The 9,274-nt window shown below is 56.7% G+C and overlaps 1 protein-coding gene across 1 annotated transcript; it reads right to left on the bottom strand.

Annotated features, from left to right (window-relative positions):
- Nucleotides 1–1,129: 1,129 nt before the first annotated feature.
- Nucleotides 1,130–8,526, bottom strand: Zmynd19 (zinc finger MYND-type containing 19). The gene is made up of 6 exons (XM_087182638.1): nt 8,328–8,526; nt 7,408–7,467; nt 5,704–5,810; nt 4,863–5,003; nt 2,061–2,241; nt 1,130–1,715 (listed from the first exon to the last, which is right to left on the bottom strand). Exons 1-6 carry the CDS (start codon nt 8,376–8,378, stop codon nt 1,572–1,574), a joined length of 684 nt encoding a protein of 227 aa, XP_087038764.1. The 5' UTR covers nt 8,379–8,526; the 3' UTR covers nt 1,130–1,571.
- Nucleotides 8,527–9,274: the final 748 nt, after the last annotated feature.

The raw sequence follows: 9,274 nt of genomic DNA, 5'->3' as shown, positions 1-9,274 counted from the left end.
AAGTACTCACAGTTCATGGCTCCATGTGCTTAGGAGACAGGGTCTGGCTGGAGGGGCGGGTCATGGGCGGCCTGACCTGGAAGGGTGCATTCTTGTCCCAGAGCCTCTGCTTCCTGGCTGCCTTGAGCTGAGCAGCTTTCCTTTGCCAGCCCCTCCACCAGTTTCTGCCTTGGAGCTAGCCACACGTGGGCTGACACCTCTGACACCCCGAACTCGAATAAACCTTTCCTCCTTTAAATCGCAGGCATCAGATATTCCAACCCAGTGACGGGAAAGTGTCTTAAGACACAGACCAACATAGGGCCAGGTTGGACAGCTGAGAGCTCAGGACAGGGAAGGTCACAGCTACAAACCAAGGTTTGTTTTCCTGCAGTTGCTGTGTGCAGATGCTGAGCAGCCCTCAGATGCTGCTCCCCAAAGGGAAGGACAGGACCGGCATGGACTCCAGGACCTCCCAGGCCTGCTGGACTCTCCTGGACAGCTCACTGCTGTGATCCTGGTGGCACCGTGCATAAACCAAGGTGAGGCTCTACTAGCGCAAGTGCTATGGCTGTGTCTAGATGTCCCCCAAAAGCCTTATGCAGTTGTAGGTGGGGCTTTTTCAGAGGTGGCTGAATCTAATATGGGATTGACTCATCGCACAATAATGCTAGGCCTGAGGGCACTAGGATTAAGGGTGAATGCTACCCGCCCTAGTACTCTGAGTAAGATAAAAGGGGCAGGAAGAAGCTGTTAAGCTCTCTTGTTGCTTTGCTATACAGTCTGCCTAAGATGAACTGTTGCCCCTCTGCCACCCTGTCTTGGAGCCAGTTTGATTACGGACTGAAACCTTTACAAACCAAGTTAAATAAACCTTTTGCCCTTTAACTTTGGTGTCAGGTATTTTGTCTGAGCAACAAGAGAAAACTAACACAGTGAGGGCCCAGGGCACCCCGGGCCACACAACGCCAGCAGACACACGGGGCACCCACGGCCCCTGCCAACAGAACTGCCGGCCAAGCTCCCGAGAAGGGCCTGGCACACTGCTCCTCAGAGGCCACATGGAACGGGGCCGGTTCTCCCAATCCACGCCACATGGCTGAGTCCACACTGAACCTAAACTGCACAGGGAGAGAACAGCCAAGACAGAGATGGTTCCACCCCTTTACTCTGCCCTTTCAAACTCAACCTGTGCAGGCCACACCACGGGGCCCCACTGCCAAGGACAGAAGCTCGGCTACATGATGGTTTCTAGACACATAGCCAACTGTTTGCCATTTTAGGGTTTCACCAAGTGAGTCTATTTGCAGTTTCTAACCATCCCCTTGTCTCCCCCCAAAAAAACTGTACATGAGTTTACAAACATATTAACATATAAATAATGAGAAACGTCCTGGGGAACCTCCCCCTTGTCTCTGCTGGAGACTAACACTGGAGGGCGCTGTCCCCACAAATGTGTGCTGCAGGGAGTTTCACGGTGACTGGGCCGACACTGGCTTCCTCAGCACCTCTAGGTCCAACCGCCAGTCTCCGCTGTACCCACGAAGAGCTGGAGGCCACAAGCCCCACTGCCATGACAGCTCCGCGGCCCGTCATCGCTCCGGCTCGAGCTCATGCTGGAAGGGACGCTTCCTCTCCCGGCAGTGCTTCTTGTGGGCAGGCCAGTCCTTCTGCTGGCACTGGGAGCCGCAGTACCGGGCTACCTGGCAACGTCCGCAGATGTTGAACTCCCGGAGCTGAAACACAGACCATCATGGCTTCACTGTCATGTGCGTGTTGGGGGGAGCCACATCGTGGAACCTGGAAGGGCCTAGCAGAACCCATGCCCTGGCTGGGGTGCAACTCAGTGGCAGAGCGCTTGTCCAGCATGGCAGGCCTGGGTTCAATCCCCAGCACCACAAGCAAACACAAAAAGATCCATGCATGGGGACAGGAATGCCCACCTGGGTGGGCACAGCACCAAAGGGACAGCCACCCTGGTGGGAGAGCAAGAGGCACCCAGGGTCTACTGGGGTGGACCCCAGACCACAGGCAGGCAGGTGGCAGGGTGGGAGTGGTGGGCAGCCAAGCCGCTGCGGCACCTGCTTCTCGATGGCTGTGCAGGGCGGGTAGTGGCATTCGTAGTAGGTGCAGGAATTCTCCTCCTCTTCCACCACGTCCCCGTTGGCATTGTAGTACCGGGTCACATTCAGGACAGGGAACTGCTCTTCTATGGGGTCTGTGGGAAGCTGCTGGATTGCAAGCCAATATAAGCTCTGCTCCCTAAAAGAAAGCAGAAGCTCACTGTGTGCCTGCCAGGCCAGGCAGCACATGGGGCAGGGTGGCGCCAGGACACCCCCAGCCCATCTGCATCCCACCAACTTGACTCTGGCTCGGCACTGTCCTCCCACTGCCTCTCTGCCCAGTAACTGACCAAAGGCACAGAGCAGGCACAAACATGGATGTCAGCCCTTCCTGCCCTGACCCGTGCAGGCCCCTGTGGCCTCACAGCCACTTCCTCTCTGACACTGGGAGCTGCCCCATGACCTTCTGAAACTCCTACTGCTTAGGTGCACCAGACACCACCAAGAATTAAAGAACTGAGGTGCGAACAGCACATGCTGCAATGTTAAGCCCCCAGCAAGAGCATAAGGCGCCCAAGCCCTGCCTGGACTTCAGGGGGGCACAGCCTATGCCCTGGAAGCCAAGAAGCTGATAAGCCACCCCCTAGCCAGCCTGCCCTCCATGCCGCTGGCTAGAAGGTCTGGTGTGTGGAAGACTCGGGCTGCTTCCTGAGTGCTTCCAGGAGGGCCTGCAAGACAGCAAATGCTCAGGAGCATCCTCTGGAGGTTCAGAGTGGGGCACACTCGTGCAGGGGCTGAACTTATTACCCCATGATGACCACTGATCAGTGAGAGGAGAGCAGAGCAGAAAGGCAGAGCCTGGGGGAAGCCAGCATCTTTGTCCCAGCCCACACAGAGGACACAAGCCCAGGCCAGCTGGGACTTTACTCCTCAGGCAGTCTTTGCTGTTCCTGGCCGTGGGCTGGACCCAGAAGCTGACTACACACTCCTGCATTCTAGATGGGCCGTGGGCCACCTAGGCCACGTCCACCAGCAGGAGCTGCCTCTGAGGCACAGCCTTGTCAGGACTCACCCCCAAGTGGCCACAGCAGGGCCCTAGGCAGTGGACCTGCTCCAGCCCACTGCCCCTGGCTTAGAACTGCCCCTTTTCCAAACGGGTTCACAACTGCCATTACTGTGTGACTTTCGGGGGTGTTCAGAGGAGTAGAGGCAACACTCAGCCTCAGGACGGCCAAGTCACAGCAGACATGCCCACGGTGGTGACATGGGAGGGGTCCTGCACACAGCCAGGGAAGGTGGCCAGGGTGTCTTCTGTTGCTGGTGTCCACTCCGATGCTAAAGAGTCCCAGGTACAGTACAACTGGAGGTGGGGCACTGTCCTGGCTCTGCTTTCCAGCCAGGGCCAGTAAGTGCCCACTCTGCTTTAGGCAAGTTCAGCTCAGCTTCTTTCACTTGAACCCAAGGTCCAAACTAACATAATCCCCAGCAGATAAATAGCCTACTCAACTTTCACCAGACATAGAGGCACACGACTGTAACCCTGTACTCAGAGGGGCTGAGGCAGGACGGTCACAAGTCCAAGGCAGACTGGGCAGCTCAGTGAGAGATCCTGTCTCAAAAGGTTTAAACTAGGCACGGTGGCGCACACCTGTCATCCCAGCACTCGGGAGGCTGAGGCAGGAGGATCACTGTGAGTTCGAGGCCAGCCTGGGCTACACAGTGAGTTCTAGGCCAGTCTGAACTACATAGCCAGACCCTATCCCCCCGCCGCCCAAAAAAACCCCCCAAACCAAGAAAATTTTTTAAATGGCTAGAGATACAGCTCAGCATGAAGGCCCTGGGTTCAATCCCTGGTGTGGGTGGGGTTGAGAGGAAATTAAGTGCCAAAACACTGATATGAGGGCAGGAACAAAACCAGCAGCCAAGGCACTCACAGGCTCTGCCTTTACTCTGTGAGGTCTACACAGGACATGAAAAGCATGTAGTCCACAAGCGCAAGGACCCGAGTTCGATCCCTGGTACCAAAAAACAAAGCATGTAATCTGCATGGCTAGAGCAATGGCCCAGGGAGCGTCCCTCACACCGCCACTTCTACCTCAGCAATGCAGGCCACTGGCATAAGCCAGAGGCAAAGCCTGTAAAGGTCCCACACACCGTCCCAAACCCTGAACCCTAACCACACGTCTCCGCCTGTCTGCTGTGGCAGTCAGCACTGACATCAAGAAAGGCTGCAAACGGGCCGGGCATTTAGCTCACCGGTTTCACCGCCTGTTGCGCAAGTGCAAGGACCCGAGTTTGATCCCTGGTACCCAACAAACAAACAAGCAAAAGAAAGGCTGCATTGAGCCAGCAATGACACACATGGGACTGGGCACCCCGGGCCCAGTTCGCTCCAAGCTGGCTCCTGCTGCCCCCTGGTTCTTCCCAAGGGCTGTGAGTCTCGCAGCTGGGCTGGTCCTGGCCAGCAGGAACTGGAATGCCAAATGAGAAGGTCGCACAGAACGCAGTTCTCAGGACTATAGAGAGCTGGGCAGAGGCCAAAAGACCAATCCATGGGGCCATAGGACCCTTGCTTCCTTCAACTACTCAGGAAGACTTTCTCAAAGTCGGCGACAAGGAGACCAGGTGTATGGACAGGAGGAAGCTGCAAGGGCGTGGCCCCCACCCATGCCATCAGCTACAGGGTTCCTAGAGGCAATTAGCACTGATGGGCCCAAAAAGAGAACCATCAAAATTCCTCCCTTGCTCAGGAAACCATGGAGGTCCCAAGGCACACAGAGACATTGGAGTACAGCAGGAGGCATGGCTGGGAAAACCCACCTCTGTTTGCTGGAGATCTCCTCAGCTTTGGGTCGCCAGCCCCATGGCACCAGCTGCAGGTTGTCCAGGCGATTGTCCACAGTCACAGCATTGAGATGCACCACCTGAAAGCCAGGAGCCACGCCGCCCCTGTGACGCTCCCTAGGAAAAGACAACTCCCTTGAGTGCTGCCTCCATGCCTTGCAGATATTTCTGCTTAAGCACACAGGTCTGGTCCACAGGTCCAACAAGAAACACCACCCACGGGGTCTGAACTGTCCCATCCTACTGATGGGGACACTTGTGAATAATGCCCAAGAGGAACCCAAGTCCTTGCCCAGATAGAATGGGGACCACATGGATGATTCTGCCTTAGATTTAAGGCCTGGACACAGACAGCTAAGATGGAACCCAAAACCCACCTACACAGGCAGCCTGGAGTCAAACTCTGCAGGTGAATGGTCTCCATAGTTGAGCCCCACTGTGTATACCAAGAAGCAGGGGCCCATGTCCCACTGCCAAGCTCAGTGCAAGCCCAGTGAATAAAGAACCCTCCTTCTCCAGAAGACCCACTCCAATTTACCTCAGTGGCGCTGTGCCTGCCTTGCAAGCTCAAGGTCCCCAGTTCAATCCCTGTTACCAAAAAAAAAGACAGAAGACCCACCCCAGGAAAAAGCCCATTTGGTGCCACTACATGCAAATTCATCTTTCCTTTCATTAGTGGCAAAGTACACAAGTAACTCTCAAATCCAGGTCACGTTAGTTCAGCTCCACCTGATGGGGGCTTTGCTGCCTCCAGCAGCCTGTGCCCACCAGAGCCCAACAGCACCTGGTAGAGACAAGGCAGCCAGAAAATACCCACCACAGCAGCTCATGGAGGAGCCTGCCCGATCCCCTGCCTCGGTTTTTGTCGAAGGCATATGCAAATATCTTAGCACCATTTCCGTCTGCATCTACTTCCATTCGAGCCTGAAAGAAACAAAGAAAGGTCTGTTAAAAGCCTCCAATTCTCAGCAATGTTTCAAATCCCACTTAGGAAAATCAAGCAAAGCTGGGTGCAGTGGTGCACACCTGTGACCCAGCACTCTGGGAAGCTGAGGCAGAAGGATGGCAAGTTTGAGCAACGTGGTTAACTTAGTAAGACCCTGTCTCAAAAAATAAGAAAGCAGAGCCAGGGATTTAGCTCAGTGGTTCCGCCACCTGCCTCGCAAGCACAAGGTCCTCAGTTCGATCCCTGGTACCATAAAAAAAGAAAGAAAGCAGAGAAACTAGAGACATTTATAGCTAAACGGATGCATATTAAGGACATACTCTTAAGTGAAATAAGTAGGACACACGTGTAAATACCAAAGTTTCTCTGGTGTGAGAAACTGAAAGTGTAAATAATGATTAAAATTGATAATGTGAAATAGGAAGAAAAGGTCCAAAGGGGTAGGGGAAGTGGGAGGGGTAGGGGAAAGGAAAGAAGGGAAAGGAAAAATTATGAGAAAAGGAAAAAGTGGAAACAAAGTCTTTGTAAATGGGGAAGGGTGGAAGGAAGAGGTGAAGGGAGGACAGGAAATGGGGAAAAAATAAGAACCAAGATACATCATGTACAGGTATAAGCATCCAATGATAAATGTAAACATACTGTATACCTAAAGTGTACCAATAAAAGAATCTAAGAAAAAAAAATAAGAAAGCAACTGAGGATGTAGCTCAGCGTGAAGATGCTGGGTTCAATCCTGAGTAACTGGGAAAATAAAAGAAAGAAAAGAAAAAGAAAGAAAAATAGCACAGCCACAGGGACAAATGCCAGTCTAGAGATACTAGGAGTCTCTAGAGGGTCCCACTGACACAGGGCACCAAACACCAGCCATGTCCCAACTCTGTCCTCCACTCTAGCAAGAAAACTTCAAGAACAACTCCTTGCAAAATACTGTGAACAAGCAGGGAGTGGTGTTGCACGCCTGTAATTCCAACACTCAGAGAGGATAAGGCAGGAGGATTGAGAGTTCGAGGCTAGCCTGGACAATGTAGTAAGACTTTGTCTCAAAAAAATACATAATAAATAAAAAAATAAAGCCAAACCTATGGACAGCATTTTCCCATCCTTATAAACGCCCACAATCCAGCAAGGGCGAAAGACTCACAGACAAGCAGTGGCTACAGAAGTGTGTGGCACTGAGATGAAAGAGTGGGGTAGGACCACAGAGAAGGAGCCACGGCCGCCTGCAGCAGAGCAGGGGCTCCTCAACAAGACCCCTAGGAAGGGGCTACATATGGCCTCACAGCAAAGAAGATGAGAACAACAGAAGCAGGTAAACACACCATTTTAACAGACATCCAATCAAAAGCACGACAAAAGGTAATACATAAGGTAGTATTCTCAAGAGCTAGCAACAGACAAAAAGTGAGAAAGACCAGTGTCATATGGGGGGGGGGCGGGCTTGGGTGGAGCCTGGGCTTTGGCTGCGGCCGGCTGGCACCTGTCATCCCATCTCGAGATTGCCGGTCAGGAAACTCACTCCCCCTGAGCACTCCCAGCACCCAACCAGAGCAGCACGGATGCAGAGGCTGCCCTCACCTCGAAGGAGTAGCTCTCCACCAGCGGGATGTCCTGCTCGTCTATCAGCGTGTACTTGGTCTGAAAATAACACACATCAAACCATTACACATGGGATAGGTGTGAAGACGATGACAATTACAGCTCCAGCAGGACCAGCTGCATCTTTTCCAGATCAGCAGGTGAGGGCCTTGCTCCACCCCATTAGGCCCGGAGCAGACGTGTTCAAAGCCAGTCATGGCTCATCTTGATCTGCACAGTGAAGTGGCTGCAGGGCTCCAACACTTATCCACACACGACCAACTCTAACAGGTTGCACCGAAGTTTTCTGCACCAGTGCCCACAGGGAGGGTTTCAGTGGAGTTGAAGGATAAGTTGGCACCTTATGCTTTAGCAGCAGTACACGTGCTCTCTGGATTACCGTCTCAGTTTTCTGCCTGAAACGTTCCCAAGAAGAGCTTGAAGGGCTAGCATTCGTGCATGGATTCGTGGGCTGGCAGGGGTCTCTGAGCCGCCCAGACCCCGTTCCCTAGTAATAAAACAACGGCCTCAGCAGTCCCCTCCGCCCCACTTATTCCTCTCTCCTAGGGTCTGGGCCCGCTTCCCTTCAGCGGGCTTCACCAGCCTCGCTCCTCCCTCCCTTCGGAGATGCGGCCAAGGGGAGCGGCCGGGCAGGTCCTGGCTCGGACTGGCCGGGACTCCAGGCCCACGGGCGCCGCGGCGCCGCACGTGCGAGGTTCGGGGGGCGGGGGCCGGCGAGGGAGCTGCGCCGCCCCACGTCCGGCCCCGAGAGCTCCGCCCGGCCAGGCGCCGGCTCGGACGCGCGCAGGTGCAGCCGCTAGGCCCGCCGGGCCTCGGGGCGCTGGGCGGCTGCGGCCGGGCCGGCACAGGGCGCCCGCGGCCTCCGTACCCCGCCCACCCGCCGCAGCCCGCCCGCTCACCTTCCCGGCCACCCGGCCGAGCCGCACGATGCCCAATTTGAAGTCGGTCATGGCCGGGCCTGCGCTCTCGGCCGGCAGCGCCGCTCCCTCGGGGGCGCCGGGCCGGGCCGGGGCGAGGCCACGGCGCTCCGGGGCGGGCCGGGTCCGAGGTCGGGCCTGGCGGGCCCCGGGCGGACGAGGCTGGGCCGAGGTAGGGCCGCCACCGCCGCCTCGCGCCCGCCGGACCTGCCACGCGCCGCCGCCGCCACCGCGCGCGCACCCCGCGGACGGAGCGAGGGGGCGGGGCGCGGCCGGGACACACCCCCGGCGGCCGCCGCCCGGCCAATCGCGGGGTGCGTCCTGCGCCGGCCGGAGAGCGCCGCCGCGCAAAGGCCAATGGGAGGAGAACGGATGCGCAGGCGCGCTGGAGGAAAAGCGAGCGCGGGGGAGGGGCGGGCCGGGGGCGGTGCTTGTGCGGCTGCCTGCGGACGTCAGTTTCGCGGGAAGCTTTGTGCACGCGGCAGTGGCGGGAGCTTTTGGACCTCGGCTGGCTCGCTCCCCCGCCTCGCGACCCCCCACGACCTGCCCTAGCCCGCCAGGGTCGGCTACTAGTGCCTGTCCTGGGCGACCCCGGACTCCCGGGCTCCGTGATCTTCACCCCGGGCGTGCCGTCCGGGTCTCGGCACCTGCTCCGGAGGACCTGGAGAAACCGAGACTTGTTCCGAGTGGGGCCGAGAGTCTGGCAGAGAAAAGGCCGCGTGGCCCGCAGCCCGGCCCAGAGTCAGCCCCGCCGATCTGGGGACCCCAGGGCCCGCAGGGTTCGTGTCGGAGAACGGCTCCGAGGATGTCTGCGAAAGGTGCTCAAAGCGAGGCAAGAGGTCCACTTCCCGGCCGGGTCCCCAGATCCCTGACAGAGGCTGCCGGCAGACCGGCGCCTGGGATCAGCCTGGGCCTTACAGCTGAGAACA

Source organism: Heterocephalus glaber, unplaced genomic scaffold (assembly GCF_053883595.1).
Source record: "Heterocephalus glaber isolate CG9 unplaced genomic scaffold, H.glaber_assembly_v1.0 deba00001479, whole genome shotgun sequence".
Taxonomy (NCBI): domain Eukaryota; kingdom Metazoa; phylum Chordata; class Mammalia; order Rodentia; family Bathyergidae; genus Heterocephalus; species Heterocephalus glaber.
The sequence above is the reverse complement of the archived record's forward strand: the minus strand, read 5'-3'. Positions and strand labels throughout refer to the sequence as shown.

Bases quoted from the DNA above. Each gene is read 5' to 3' on its own strand.
- Zmynd19 (XM_087182638.1), bottom strand. From the start codon at position 8,378: ATGACCGACTTCAAATTGGGCATCGTGCGGCTCGGCCGGGTGGCCGGG. The intron at 5,811-7,407 runs GTGAGGGCAGCC...TGTTTCTTTCAG, and splicing joins TGGAGAGCTACTCCTTCGAG to GCTCGAATGGAAGTAGATGC. The intron at 2,242-4,862 runs GTGGGTTTTCCC...GCTTTCTTTTAG, and splicing joins GAGATCTCCAGCAAACAGAG to GGAGCAGAGCTTATATTGGC.